This window comes from Camellia sinensis, chromosome 1, assembly GCF_055761805.1.
Source record: "Camellia sinensis isolate YWXY chromosome 1, ASM5576180v1, whole genome shotgun sequence".
In the NCBI taxonomy this organism is placed as follows: Eukaryota; Viridiplantae; Streptophyta; class Magnoliopsida; order Ericales; family Theaceae; genus Camellia; species Camellia sinensis.
Genome location: NC_138961.1, coordinates 174371875 through 174387731, shown reverse-complemented (window position 1 = coordinate 174387731; position 15857 = coordinate 174371875). Strand labels below are relative to the sequence as shown.

Here is a 15857-nt window from a genome sequence, read left to right as displayed (position 1 = left end):
ACACTAGGTTACAGTTTTTTTTTTAGAAATTTGACCAAAACTTCTTAGAAAAATGCGGCAGACCCCCACCAAAACCGACCCCCAGTGACCCCCCAGTGCCACGTGGCACTGGGTGATTGGAAGGAAAGAAAAAAAAAAAAAAAAAAGGAAACTGGCCAATGGGGTTGAGCTGGGGGTGCTGGGGGTGCCCCCAGCTGGGGGTCCCTAGCACTTCTGAACTTCTTATGCCCAACATCTTCATGTGAAAAGGATAGTCCTATTTTTTTATTTTTTTTATTTATCTTCTAAGCGCCCTCAAATAGTCTCGTAACCCGTCTCTTTCCAGAAGAAAAAAAAAATATTAAGTGTGTGTTTGGTAACGTTTATGTTTTTATTTTATATTTATAAAAATTTTATAAATTGATTTTTGTTTATTTTTAGAAAAACATAAACTACAAACGCGTTTGGTAATTGACAAAATGTTTAAAAAAATTTAAAAATATAAAAAGGAGTGAAAAATGGCAAGTGGCGGCGAAAGACAGTGGTGGAAAGTGGTGACGGTGGGTGGTGGTGGTGGATGGGTTGGTGGGTGACGATAGCGGGTAGTGGGTGGTAGCGAGTGGGTGGTGGTGGCAGGTGGGTGGCGGATGGCGGTGGGTGGTGACGGGTGGGTGGTGGTGGCGGATGGGTGGTGGGTGGTAATGGTGGGTAGGTGGGTGGTAGTGAGTGGGTGGTGGTGGCAGGTGGGTGGCGGATGACGGGTGGTGGTGGGTGGGTGGGTAGGTGACAGTGGCGGGTGGTAGGTGGTAGCGAGTGGGTAGTAGTGGTAGTGGTGGTGGTGGTGGGTGGTGGTGGCAGGTGGGTGGCGGGTGAGTGGTGGTGGCAGGTGGGTGGCAGGTGGCTGGTGGTGATGGGTGGTGGTGGTGGGTGGTGAGTGGTGGTGGCAAGTAGGTGGCGGGTGGTGGTAGCGGGCAGTGGATGGTAGTGGTGGGTGGTGGGTAGTGGCGGGTGGATGGCAGGTGGGTGGTGGGTGGTGGTGGTGGCGACGAGGGGTGGGTGGTGGGTGGTGGTGGCGGCTGGTGGGTGGTGAGTGGTGGTGGCAGGTGGTGGTGGGGGGTGGGTGGTGGTGGCGGAAGACGGTGGTGGAAAATAGTGGCGGATGGTGGCTAGTGTTGGGTGGTAAAAAAAAAAAAACTCAAAACTCAAAACGGAAACACATTTTTTGTGTTTTCATTTTTTGGCCAAATTTATAAACTGAGACCACTGATTTATAAAGCAAAAATTTTACCAAATAATTTTTATTTGAGTTTTTAAAATTTTTGTAAATATAAACAGAAAACTAAAAACGTAAGTGTTACCAAACGGCACCTTATAATTTTTTTTTCTAGAAAATCTTACCCTATATATATATATAGGGAAAATGCCTGGTAGCTCGAAGCTACCAGGCTCGAAATGGCTCGAGAGGAAAAGAGGGAGAGGGAGAGGGAGAGAGGGAGAGGGAGAGGAAAAAGAGAAGGGAGGGAGAGGAAGAAGGTCGGCGTCGTCGCAGCCCCGCCCCGCCGTCGTCGCAGCTCCGGCCGCCGCTGCTGCTTCCTCCTCCGTCGCAGCCCCGCCTCCGTCGCAGCCCAGCCTCCCCTCTTCCTCAAACCGGTTTTTATGGCCCCCTTCCCTCCCTCCTCCTCTTCCTCCTCCTCCTCCTCCCTTCTCTTCTTCTCCCTTCTTCTTCTTCTTCTTCTTCTTCTTCGTTCTGCAAAACCAGGAAAAAAAAAAAAAACAAAAAACAAAATCATTCCTGGACTTGTAAAATCACAGAAAAAAAAGTCTACCATTTAACAAGCTTCGATTCGCAATTCGTCAATTTTCTACTACATCATTCCTACTTACAACGTTCCAATCCGGTGGTTCCTATATCATTTATTCATTTTAAACTTTTGAATTTTTATTGGGTTTTCGTATGTGTTGAGAGATAAATTAAAAAAAGTTAAAGACAGTATGGGTGATCTATTCACATGGTTATTGTTCTTCTTCCTCACAGTTCTTATTGTTATTGTTGTTTACCAGCTCATGTGCTTGGCTGATTTGGAGTTTGATTGCATCAACCCATATGATTTTGCATCTATGATAAATAAGGTGGTTATGCTAGAGTGTGTCTTGTGCTTTCTTTATCTAATAATTGGGCATTGGTTTATGTCTTCTTCCTCACAGTTCTTATTGTTATTGTTGTTTACCAGCTAATGTGGCTGGCTGATTTGGAGTTCGATTGCATCAACCCATATGATTTTGCATCTATGATAAATAAGGTGATTATGTTAGAGTTTATTACTCAAGGAGTCTTGTGCTTTCTTTATCTAATAATGGGGCATTGGTTTATGTCAATGTTGAATGTTCCATACCTGTACTACAATGGCCCCGTTTGGTAGAGCTGTGGAAAAGTGATTATAGATTATAACTTAACAGATTATGATTTATAACTGTGAGTATAAACTGTTAACCTATTTGGTGCAGTTGTAGGATTATGGATTTAAGCAGCAGAATAGTGTTTGGTTAACAAGTTGTAAATATAATTGTCCTTTCTGCCCTTATATGATATAAAAATGATTATTTTGTCATTTTTTTCAATTTAATTAAAAAAAATTCATTAATAAAAGTTAATATAATTAGTATTAATTAGTATCAATTAATATAAAAATTGATACATTTGCTAAAAATGTAATGGAAGTATTATTGTCACAATTATTTTTCATTATAAATTAATTAGTATCAATTAATTGCTTAATTAGTATCAATTAATACTAAAATTATTAATTAGTATCAATTAATGGCTTAATTAGTCTCAATTAATATTAAAATTATTAATTAGTATAAATTAATATTAATATTTAATTTTTATTAGTATCAATTAATATTAATAATCAACAATTGTTATTAATTAGTATCAATTAATAATTAATTCATTACAAAAGTATACAATATTAATTTATTAATAATTAATACCAATTAATATTGATTTTTTTAATCAATATTGGATTTTTTCTTTTTCTTCAGAAATATACCATTTTTTTTAATTAATATAAAAATATACAATATGAATTTATTAATAATTAATACCAATTAATATTTATTTTTCAATTAATATTGATTTTTTTCTTTTTCTTCAGAAATATATAATTTTTTATTTTTTAATTAATATTAATATTAATTAATATTAATATCTGGGTATTGACGAGAGCATTTAAGTAATTTTAGCCCCCCACACCAGCTGCGCTCTTAAGTCAAAAATTTAAACACCCCTTGACCAGCTTTTGAGATAAGCTGAGAAGTAACTTGATTTAAGCTATAAGTTGGTTAACTTAAGTTACACCAAACACAATATTTTAACTTAAATTAAGTTAAAAATTGAAATAAGCAGCTTATAAGTTCTACCAAACAGGCCTAATGTGAGATTGTAAGTCTTGTGCTTCTTCCCCATAGTATTTATTTTTGTTGTCGTTGTTGTTGTTGTTGATGATGATGCCTTGTTCAAAATAGGTAGTAAAAATATTACCGTCAACGTCAGGTTGACCAACGAAATTTCACCATCTCCATCACTATGTTAACACCAGCTTGACCAGAAAAATTTCACCACCTCCATCACCAACTACCACAATGATAACAACACTTTTCAATTCAATCCCGCTACAGAACCCCAGTGGCTTGCGACCCCCAGTGACCCCCAGTGACATGGCAGCTGATGTGTAAACACAGCTGGAAAATTAAAAAAAAAAAAGAAAAAGAAAAACAAAATCTGAAAAAAGCGGGAACTCGTCTATCCTCACCTCTCGCCGCCATCCTCCTCCTCCACCGACGACGGCCATAGCTTGCTGGAATTTCTGCAATCTTCGTCTCTCTCATCAATCTGGTAATATCTCCATAGCTCGCTCTCATCTATCCTCAATCTTCATACCTCTCATCAAACTGAGTTTCAAACTGAATGGGTTTAAGGTTCCTAAATGGGTTTAAGGTTCCTCTCATCAAACACAGATTGAGAGGAAGATTGAGAGGAACTTACAGGGGCACAGAACTATACATTTACGGTTCCTCTCAGGAAATGGGTTTAAGGTTCCTTTTCAGAAAATGGGTTTAAGGTTCCTCCTCAGAAAATGGGTTTAAGGTTCCTCTCAATCTTCGTGCCTCTCATCAAACAAAGTTTTCACCCATTTTCTCATTAAAGGAAAATTTATAGTTCTGTGCCCCTGTAAGTAGTAAACTGAATGGAGATAATTAATTGTTGCTGTTCACAATTTTCAGGAAGTACTTTCAGTTGAAACAAACAGGGGAAAACAAGTGTTGGGTTTTTTTGGCCTCTAGGGTGGATACGTTGATTGCTAGAGTTGTAGCCACTGCTTGAATTGCAAGGTTTCTTTGGTTGAGGTAGTTTGATAACATTGCGTTTTTTTTGGTTTGTATAAAATAGAAAATAAATTTTATTTAAAAAAATAAAATAAGAAAAAAAACACTTGAGTGTACACAAATATTTTGAAAAAAAAAAAACTAAAAAAATGCTTAGTGAATTGCTAGAGGTACTGATTGCTAGTAGAGGGTGGTCAAATGTGGTGACTGGAAGTGGGAGTGGCCAGAGCAATCGCCTAATGGTGGTGACTAGAGAGTGAAAATTTGTTTTGGAAATAAAAGAAAACATTTTTTTTTTATAATCAATTCCGCTTTTATGGAAACAAAATCAATAAATCAAATAAGTTTTTGTTTCTAATTTAAAAATAAAATAAATAAATATGAAAACCAAAACAGAATTCGAAGTACTAAAAGCAATTTACCAATATGTTATCACTAATGCTTTAGCAGGAATCATTACTGAAAACACTTCCAGTGTTTTTATGAAAAAATAAATGAAATAAATGTAGTTAGAGCATGACAAGTACCTTGATTCTCAATGAACAAAAGCTGGAATCAGCTTTGACATGATCAGAATGTGAAATTCCTAGGAGAGTGGAATCCTTCAAATATGCACTTTGTTTTCTCTATGCTGCAAGTTAATTGTTGTAATAGCTGTATTTGTTTAATTGCTATTTCAGTACATAAAGTGGAAGAATGGAGGTTGATTCAAATGTTGGTGAGAATCCTTTAATACATGAGGACGAAGATGTTGAAGAACCTAAAAAGGGTATGTGTTTTAGCTCAAGGGAAGAGGTGTACACATTTTATGGCAAATATGCTAAGCATGTTGGATTTTCTATAGCTCATAGAGCACAACATTTTGGAGATGATGGGCAATTGCTAAACTTTGCAATTGAATGTTCTCGAGCGGGGCAGAGAAAAAAGAAATCAGAAGTCAACCCTCTGAAGCCATGTTTGTCCACAAAGATTGGTTGCACAGCAAGGGTACGAGGTAGTGTACAAAAGGATGGGAGATATAAACTAACCACAGTTAACCTTGAGCATAATCATGATTTGATTCCCACCGACTCACGTCATTTTGCAATGAATAAGAAAATTCTTACTCTTGTGAAGAGAAGATTAGAAATTAATGATGAAGCAGGGATTGGAGTGTCTAGGAACTTTCATTCAATGGTTGTTGAAGCGGGGGGATACGAGTCATTGACATTTGACGAGCGAGATGCAAGAAATTACATTGAGAGAGCTAGAAGGTTGAGGCTTGGGGAAGGTGATGCCGAATCACTTCAAAGTTATTTTATGAGGATGCAAGCACATAGTGAGAGATTCTTTTATGTGATTGATGTTGATGAGGAGTTTCGCATTAGAAACTTGTTTTGGGCTGATGCTAGTAGTCGGGCGACTTATGAAGCATTTGGAGATGTCGTTTCATTTGACACAACGTATTTGACGAACAAATATGACATGCCATTTGCTCCATTTGTCGGAGTTAATCACCATGGACAGTCCATTTTGCTTGGTTGTGGATTGTTGTCTAGTGAAGACACTAACACATTTGTTTGGCTATTCAAGTCATGGTTAAGTTGCATGTCAAATCATCCGCCAAAAGCTATCATAACTGATCAGTGTAGAGCTATGCAAAATGCTATAAAAATTGTGTTTCCGCAAACTCGACATCGGTGGTGCTTATGGCATATCATGAAGAAAATTCTGGAGAAGTTGAAAGGATATACTCAGTATGAAGCTATAAAGTTGGCTATGCAAAATGTTGTTTATGACTGTTTGACAAGAGCTGAATTTGAGAGTAAATGGGAAGAGATGCTTGCAACATTCAATCTTTATGATAATGAGTGGTTGGGGGTATGTAACGACCCTCATACTGTTTACTGATTAAGGACTGATTGATTACCGATAATCACCGATTACTGTTAAACGAAACGGATAATGACTGATAACTGACTGATAATTGAACTGAGTAAAGTACTGAACTGACTGATTGAAATTGGAATCTGAATTAACTGAGTATATGTTAGTTAATTGCATTCTATCTGTTTGATTGTCTGATTATCTGTTCATGTTTATATGTTTAAACTGCTAATTGAAGGCCTTATCGGCGGCCGAATTAGAAACCGATTGATGTTCCGTGACCCTCATAATTTATGTGATTTTATGGTATATTTATCTGAAAACTGATTAGGTATGATTAAATTAGATTAAAATAAGCCAATTAAAGAGTTTGCCATATTTACCATTTTGCCACTATCTCATATACACACACTTGAGCCTTTTACACTCCACGTATGTGATCAAACCAAACATTTCTTCTTCTCTTCTTGCCTCAACCGACCCAAGCTAGAGAGTGAGAGAGAGTTGAGTTGTTCTTGAGAGATTTGCTTGATCTTGCTTGGAATTGAAATGTATTTGCATATTTGAGCTCCCTCACTCCTAATTCTACAAGACTAAGGTAGGACATCCATCTTCTTGTTGCTGTTCTTGAGTTCATTCTTGCATGATTCATGTTAATTTGTAGAGCTAAGTCATGATTTGGTTCATTAGTGATGGATTGAAGCTCATCTCTTGCATGCATGTTAGTATTATTGCATTTTGAGGTTGATTACATAGACATTGGTACATGTATGCTCATATTGTTGTTATAGACCATGTTTTCATCTGGTTTTGGAAAGAAATGAGCTCATTTGATCAAGCTTTGGAGCTTTAATTTGGTTTAAAACTCATGCATGACATGTTTGAATGTTGTTCTTGAAAATGGGTTTGAATATGGTTTTAATTGACTCACCTTTGGGGCTTGAATTCATGAATTGAGCTTTGAATCTTGTTATACATTGAATTTAGTAGTGTTTTCCAGAATTTGAGCCCAAGAGGTCGAGTTTGGAGTGGTTGAATGCTTGGCTTGAGCTTGGGAGGCAAATCTGGAAATTCCAGATTTGGCTTCCTCACTCGAGCGAAGGATTCCCCGCTCGAGCGAGCACCTTTGTCCAGGGCTCCGCTCGAGCGACCATCGCGCGTAAAATTTCAGCATCCAGTACTTTTACTGTTTTGCAGACCGCTCGAGCGAAGGATTCCTCGCTCGAGCGAAGCCTTTGATTTTGGACTTACGCTCGAGCGTAGAAAGTCTCGCTCGAGCGAAGCCCCTATTTTCAGCAAAGTTTGCAAAATGTTTTCTAAGTGTATTTTTGCATCCTCATTCCATCCTAGGCATTCTTAGGCCTAGTTTAAGGCATTTAGATGAGGATATCGTTGTAGAACACACCAAGGCAAATTAGGGATTAAGTTATAAGATTTCCCAACTGTGTAGCTTAGTGTGTTCAACCTGTAAACTGTGTAGGGTTGGCAACTAGGGAGACACGCTCTAGCATACTGTAGCCCAGAACTCTGTGAGTAACAATTGTGTAAAGATATGTTCAACTGATTATCTTTTGAATACTGAACTGAACTGTTTACTGAACTGTTTACTGAACTGGTATTATTTACTGAATGAATGTATGTCCTTTATTTCTGAATTGTACTGTGGCATCCTTAGTATCTACGGTTTACTGTTACTGTTACTGTTACAGAGATCTCTGTCGGTTCCCTCGTGGAACCACTACTGTTTACTGACTGATGGCCATCATTACTGTTCGGTCTTTCAAGACCTACTGTTACTGTTATGCTAATGGATGTACCACATATGACTGTTTACTGTACTGAACGACTGAAATACTGATTGAATTGAACTGTTTTCATTACTGTAAGGACATTCATTCTAAACCTCTTTACGCTCTATGTTATTCACTGGGCTTTAGCTCACTGCTCATATATATATGTAGGTGTACAGGCACCAGACCGCAGCTAGAGACGTCAGGGTTACTCCAGTTTTGTCAAGCCAGCCTTTGTGCCTCACTGTGAGGTTCCGAGTTGCCATGCTATGGCTTGGGGGGTGTTTTGTCTGTTTTTCCCCCTTCTGTACTGTTTTACTGTTTTGTATAGACCGTACTGTTTTGTACAGACGGAATGTTTTCTGTACTGTTCTGTAGGGTTGAGTCCCTAGTTGAATGGATGTGAATATTGTACATACTGTTCTGTACTGTTTATGTGTGAATGTATGAAAAGCCTTTTTGCATACAGACTGTCACAGCTCAATGGACACTATTTAATTACTGTATTGGCTTCCGCCAGGCCCTGTACTCCGTTTTACTGTATTACTGTTCTGCAGGCCTTCGGTAATCTCGGATTACTGGCCGGTTACGGTGCTAAACCCATGGGGCCGGGTTTGGGTCGTGACAGAGTGGTATCAGAGCGATACTTAACCACGAGTTATACCGCACACACGTGTCCAAATGAGCTATAGGGTGTCCTAGAAAGTGATTAGGGCATCTCATGAGCATGTTAAGTGTGTGATTACGTTATGACTGAATATCTGCCAATGTGTTAAACTGGTAAACAAATGACTGCTTATGTTTAAAACTGTTATAACTGCTTATAGTGAAATGGACAATGCAAATGAACCTGAATCCTCGTCTACCGAGGCAAGAATGGAAAGAATGGAAAGAATGATAGAACTGATAACTGCTAGACTTGAACAACAACAGAACCAACCGCCCCCACCTCCTCCTCCTCCGGTACAGCCGGAACCTAATGTTAATGTGGATGATGGGGATATTATTGCTCTCACCCATAAATTCAGCAAGATGAAACCGCCATCCTTCCAGGGAGGCCTTGAACCATTAAAAGCTGAAGCTTGGGTTCTGGAAACGGAAAAATTGTTCGAAGTGTTTCCGTGCTCAGAAGCAAACAAAGTACTGTTAGCTACCTTCACCTTACAAGAAGAAGCTAGAAGGTGGTGGATGTTAATCCGTGATACAAATACTGTTATGACTTGGGCTCAGTTCAAGGAGTCCTTCTTTGAAAAGTACTTCCCTCAGTGTGTTAGGGATAGAAAAGTGACTGAATTTGAACAGCTGAAGCAGGGCACAATGACTGTTGCGGAATATGAGACGAAATTTACTGAGCTTGCTAGATATGCACCGCATATGGTGGATACTGAATATAAGAAGGCCAGGAAATTTGAAGGTGGCCTTAATGTGGCAATACTTGACCGGATAAATGTTTTGAAGTTACCGACTTTTGTGGGTGTTCTCGACCGGGCATTGATGGCCGAGTCGAACATTGCAGCAGTGAAACAATCTGAAACACCAACAACTGAATGGCATGGAAAAAGGCAGGGTTTCAAATTCAAGAAAGGCAAGCACAACCCAGCCAACAAGAAGCAGAATACGGGGACAACAACTAGCCCCAGTCAAGGGAGTGGATTCATACCACCCTGTCCTGAGTGTGGCAAGAAGCACAAGGGGGTCTGCTACAGAATATCTGGAGCCTGTTACAGGTGTGGCAAGGTGGGCCACATGGTTAAAGACTGCCCCTCTGCTCCACAAGCCAGTAGTAAAGCTGCACCAAGCGCAGCAGCATCAACTGTAGCACCAAAGCCTAACCCCAGAGCTACCGGGAAAGAGCCCATGAGGCAGGGCCGAGTGTTCGCCCTAGTACCGGGAGACATGCAAAATACTGAGACCGTTGTGTCAGGTATCCTCTCTATCTGTACACAAAATGCATATGTATTGATTGATTCGGGGTCTACACATTCTTATGTATCGCATGCTTTTTCACGGAAATTGAATAGACCCTTAGAACCTATGAACTATCTGCTGGCCGTATCATCACCCGTAGGGGGATCCATGACATGTGCTTATATGTACCCCGCATGTGAAATCATTGTTGGGGATATGCATCTGTTTATTGATTTACTGCCATTGAACATTGATCATTTTGACGTAATATTGGGGATGGATTGGTTACAAAAATATCATGCCACTATTGACTGTGTGACCAAGCAAGTTGTTTTCCGTCCACCTGGTCTACCTGAATTTGTGTTTAATGGGAGTGGAGTAGTACCTCCTCCGTATTTGATTTCGTCAGTAAAAGCTGTTAAATTAATTAGAAAGGGATGTAAAGGATATCTGTGTTCTGTACTGACTGTGTCTACTGATGATAGCGTTAAAACTGATGTGAATTGCATTCCTATAGTCAGAGAATTTCCAGATGTTTTCCCAGATAATCTTCCAAGAGATTTGACTGACAGGGAGATTGAATTTACCGTTGATGTGATTCCCGGAACACAACCAGTTTCTAAAGCCCCCTACCGAATGGCTCCAACTGAACTGAAAGAACTGAAAGTGCAACTGCAAGAACTGTTAGACAAAAAGTTTATCAGATCTAGCACTTCGCCATGGGGTGCTCCTGTTTTGTTTGTCAAGAAGAAAGATGGCTCACTGAGACTGTGCATCGACTACCGTGAACTGAATAAGGTAACTGTAAAGAACAAATACCCATTGCCACGCATTGATGATTTATTTGATCAGTTACATGGTGCACAAGTGTTTTCTAAGATTGATCTCAGATCGGGGTATCATCAACTGAAGGTTAAACCGGAAGACATTGATAAAACTGCTTTAAGAACAAGGTATGGACATTATGAATTTCTAGTTATGCCTTTTGTAGTCACGAACGCACCAGCTGCTTTTATGGACCTCATGAACAGAATTTTTAAACCGTACCTTGATGACTTCATTGTTGTATTTATCGATGACATATTGATTTACTCCAAAAGCATAGAACAGCATGAACATCATCTGAGACTTGCCCTACAAACCTTAAGAGAACAGAAACTGTATGCTAAGCTGTCTAAATGTGAATTTTGGCTTGACCATGTTATGTTTTTGGGGCATGTTGTTAGCAAAAATGGAATTTCTGTTGATCCGCAGAAAATTGAAGCTGTAGTGAACTGGCCTAGACCAACAAATGTGACTGAAGTCCGAAGCTTTTTGGGATTGGCTGGATATTACAGAAGATTTGTCAAAGATTTCTCCAAAATTGCTCTACCATTGACTCAGTTAACTCAGAAGGGGACATCATTTGACTGGACTGACCAAAGAGAATCTGCCTTCCAGGAGTTGAAAACTCGATTAGTGACTGCACCGGTTCTTACCTTACCTTCAGGTACGGATGGTTATACTGTATTTAGTGATGCTTCTCATAAGGGTTTGGGATGTGTTTTAATGCAGAATGGGAAGGTTATTGCTTATGCTTCCCGTCAACTGAGACCACATGAAAAGAACTACCCGACCCATGATCTGGAACTTGCTGCAGTAGTATTTGCACTGAAAATCTGGCGTCACTATCTGTATGGGGTGACATGTGAAGTATACACCGACCACAAGAGCTTAAAGTATTTCTTCACACAGAAAGAACTGAATATGAGACAGCGGAGATGGCTGGAACTGATTAAAGACTATGACCTACAGATATTGTACCATCCGGGAAAAGCCAATACCGTTGCCGATGCATTGAGCCGGAAGTCGATTGGAAACTTAGCCTGTTTGCTTACAGGACAGAAAGAGTTGCTTTGTGACCTTGAAAAATCTGAAATAGAAATTGTTTTGAGAGAACAAGGTGGAACCTTAGCTGCTATTTCTGCTCAACCGGCACTGATTGAAGAGATTAAAGAGAAACAGCAACTGGATGACTTCTTGAAAAAGATCATCGAAGAAAGAGAATCTAAACCGAGACCGGGATTCAAATTTGAGAATAATGTACTGAAATTTCAAGAAAGACTGTGTGTACCAAATGATACTGAACTGAAAAGAAGAGTTCTGCAAGAAGGCCACAATTCGAAATTGTCTATCCATCCGGGGAATACGAAAATGTACCAAGATCTGAAACAGAATTTCTGGTGGCCGGGAATGAAGAAAGAAATTGCTGATTTTGTATCCAAATGTCTTCATTGCCAACAGGTCAAAGCTGAACATCAGCGACCTGCCGGATTATTGCAACCTCTACCCATACCAGAGTGGAAATGGGAGCATATCACGATGGATTTTGTCGTTGGATTACCTCGCTCCAGAAAAGGTATGGATTCAATTTGGGTTATTGTTGATAGATTAACCAAATCTGCTCACTTCTTACCTGTCAAGACAATCTATAACGCGGACAAATTGGCTGTTATTTATATTGATGAAATTGTAAGACTGCATGGAGTGCCTGTGTCTATTGTTTCTGACAGGGATTCGAAGTTTACATCGAGGTTTTGGCAAAGCCTACAAACTGCACTGGGTACTGAACTGAGACTGAGTAGTGCCTATCATCCTCAGACAGATGGCCAATCAGTAAGGACCATCCAAACTCTGGAGAATTTACTGAGAATGTGTGTCCTTGATTTTCAGGGAAACTGGGAAAGTCACTTGCCCTTAGCTGAATTCGCCTACAACAACAGCTACCATTCGAGTATTGGTATGGCGCCTTTTGAGGCATTGTATGGCAGAAAATGTAGATCTCCAATTTGCTGGGCAGAAGTTGGAGATGGGCCTTTGCTTGGGCCCGAGATTGTGTATGAAACAACTGAGAAAGTGAAACTGATACAGCAAAGACTGAAAACTGCACAGAGTAGACAGAAAAGTTATGCAGATGTCAGAAGACGGGACAGAGAGTATGAAGTGGGTGATCACGTTTTTGTGAAAGTGACACCAATGAAAGGCCAGACTCGTTTCGGAGTCAAAGGCAAGCTAGCACCGAGATACGTCGGACCATACGAGATTATTGAGAAAATCAATCCGGTGGCGTATCAAGTTGCGCTTCCTCCTGAAATGGAGCACATGCATAACGTCTTCCACATTTCTATGTTAAGAGATTATCTCCGGGATCCTTTCCATGTGATTGAGCCTGCTCGGATAGTGTTGAGTGATGACTACACTTACGAGGAACGGCCTATACAGATTGTAAACAGACGAATCAAGAAACTGAGGAACAAAGAGATCCCGTTAGTGAAAGTTGACTGGCAAAACCATGGTGGCGTGTATGCCACTTGGGAAAGGGAAGATGACATGGCTAAACGATATCCTGAACTGTTTCCACTGAATCCTGTTTTCTTCCAGAATGAAGGTAACTCGAGTTTAGAGGACTAAACTCTTTATAAGGAGGGGAGACTGTAACGACCCTCATACTGTTTACTGATTAAGGACTGATTGATTACCGATAATCACCGATTACTGTTAAATGAAACGGATAATGACTGATAACTGACTGATAATTGAACTGAGTAAAGTACTGAACTGACTGATTGAAATTGGAATCTAAATTAACTGAGTATATGTTAGTTAATTGCATTCTATCTGTTTGATTGTCTGATTATCTGTTCATGTTTATATGTTTAAACTGCTAATTGAAGGCCTTATCGGCGGCCGAATTAGAAACCGATTGATGTTCCGTGACCCTCATAATTTATGTGATTTTATGGTATATTTATCTGAAAACTGATTAGGTATGATTAAATTAGATTAAAATAAGCCAATTAAAGAGTTTGCCATATTTACCATTTTGCCACTATCTCATATACACACACTTGAGCCTTTTACACTCCACGTATGTGATCAAACCAAACATTTCTTCTCCTCTTCTTGCCTCAACCGACCCAAGCTAGAGAGTGAGAGAGAGTTGAGTTGTTCTTGAGAGATTTGCTTGATCTTGCTTGGAATTGAAGTGTATTTGCATATTTGAGCTCCCTCACTCCTAATTCTACAAGACTAAGGTAGGACATCCATCTTCTTGTTGCTGTTCTTGAGTTCATTCTTGCATGATTCATGTTAATTTGTAGAGCTAAGTCATGATTTGGTTCATTAGTGATGGATTGAAGCTCATCTCTTGCATGCATGTTAGTATTATTGCATTTTGAGGTTGATTACATAGACATTGGTACATGCATGCTCATATTGTTGTTATAGACCATGTTTTCATCTGGTTTTGGAAAGAAATGAGCTCGTTTGATCAAGCTTTGGAGCTTTAATTTGGTTTAAAACTCATGCATGACATGTTTGAATGTTGTTCTTGAAAATGGGTTTGAATATGGTTTTAATTGACTCACCTTTGGGGCTTGAATTCATGAATTGAGCTTTGAATCTTGTTATACATTGAATTTAGTAGTGTTTTCCAGAATTTGAGCCCAAGAGGTCGAGTTTGGAGTGGTTGAATGCTTGGCTTGAGCTTGGGAGGCAAATCTGGAAATTCCAGATTTGGCTTCCTCACTCGAGCGAAGGATTCCCCGCTCGAGCGAGCACCTTTGTCCAGGGCTCCGCTCGAGCGACCATCGCGCGTAAAATTTCAGCATCCAGTACTTTTACTGTTTTGCAGACCGCTCGAGCGAAGGATTCCTCGCTCGAGCGAAGCCTTTGATTTTGGACTTACGCTCGAGCGTAGAAAGTCTCGCTCGAGCGAAGCCCCTATTTTCAGCAAAGTTTGCAAAATGTTTTCTAAGTGTATTTTTGCATCCTCATTCCATCCTAGGCATTCTTAGGCCTAGTTTAAGGCATTTAGATGAGGATATCGTTGTAGAACACACCAAGGCAAAGTAGGGATTAAGTTATAAGATTTCCCAACTGTGTAGCTTAGTGTGTTCAACCTGTGAACTGTGTAGGGTTGGCAACTGGGGAGACACGCTCTAGCATACTGTAGCCCAGAACTCTGTGAGTAACAATTGTGTAAAGATATGTTCAACTGATTATCTTTTGAATACTGAACTGAACTGTTTACTGAACTGTTTACTGAACTGGTATTATTTACTGAATGAATGTATGTCCTTTATTTCTGAATTGTACTGTGGCATCCTTAGTATCTACGGTTTACTGTTACTGTTACTGTTACAGAGATCTCTGTCGGTTCCCTCGTGGAACCACTACTGTTTACTGACTGATGGCCATCATTACTGTTCGGTCTTTCAAGACCTACTGTTACTGTTATGCTAATGGATGTACCACATATGACTGTTTACTGTACTGAACGACTGAAATACTGATTGAATTGAACTGTTTTCATTACTGTAAGGACATTCATTCTAAACCTCTTTACGCTCTATGTTATTCACTGGGCTTTAGCTCACTGCTCATATATATATGTAGGTGTACAGGCACCAGACCGCAGCTAGAGGCGTCAGGGTTACTCCAGTTTTGTCAAGCCAGCCTTTGTGCTTCACTGTGAGGTTCCGAGTTGCCATGCTATGGCTTGGGGGGTGTTTTGTCTGTTTTTCCCCCTTCTGTACTGTTTTACTGTTTTGTATAGACCGTACTGTTTTGTACAGACGAAATGTTTTCTGTACTGTTCTGTAGGGTTGAGTCCCTAGTTGAATGGATGTGAATATTGTACATACTGTTCTGTACTGTTTATGTGTGAATGTATGAAAAGCCTTTTTGCATACAGACTGTCACAGCTCAATGGACACTATTTAATTACTGTATTGGCTTCCGCCAGGCCCTGTACTCTGTTTTACTGTATTACTGTTCTGCAGGCCTTCGGTAATCTCGGATTACTGGCCGGTTACGGTGCTAAACCCATGGGGCCGGGTTTGGGTCGTGACAGGGTACTATATGATGAGTGGAATCGATGGGTGC

At 39.8% G+C, this 15857-nt stretch overlaps 1 protein-coding gene across 1 annotated transcript; it reads left to right on the top strand.

The window, feature by feature from the left end:
* The first annotated feature begins 5064 nt into the window (after window positions 1-5064).
* LOC145820846 (protein FAR1-RELATED SEQUENCE 5-like) lies at window positions 5065-6258 on the top strand. Its single transcript, XM_082917416.1, has one exon. It carries the CDS (start codon window positions 5065-5067, stop codon window positions 6256-6258), a length of 1194 nt encoding a protein of 397 aa, XP_082773542.1.
* Window positions 6259-15857: the final 9599 nt, after the last annotated feature.

Bases quoted from the DNA above. Each gene is read 5' to 3' on its own strand.
- LOC145820846 (XM_082917416.1), top strand. From the start codon at position 5,065: ATGGAGGTTGATTCAAATGTTGGTGAGAATCCTTTAATACATGAGGAC.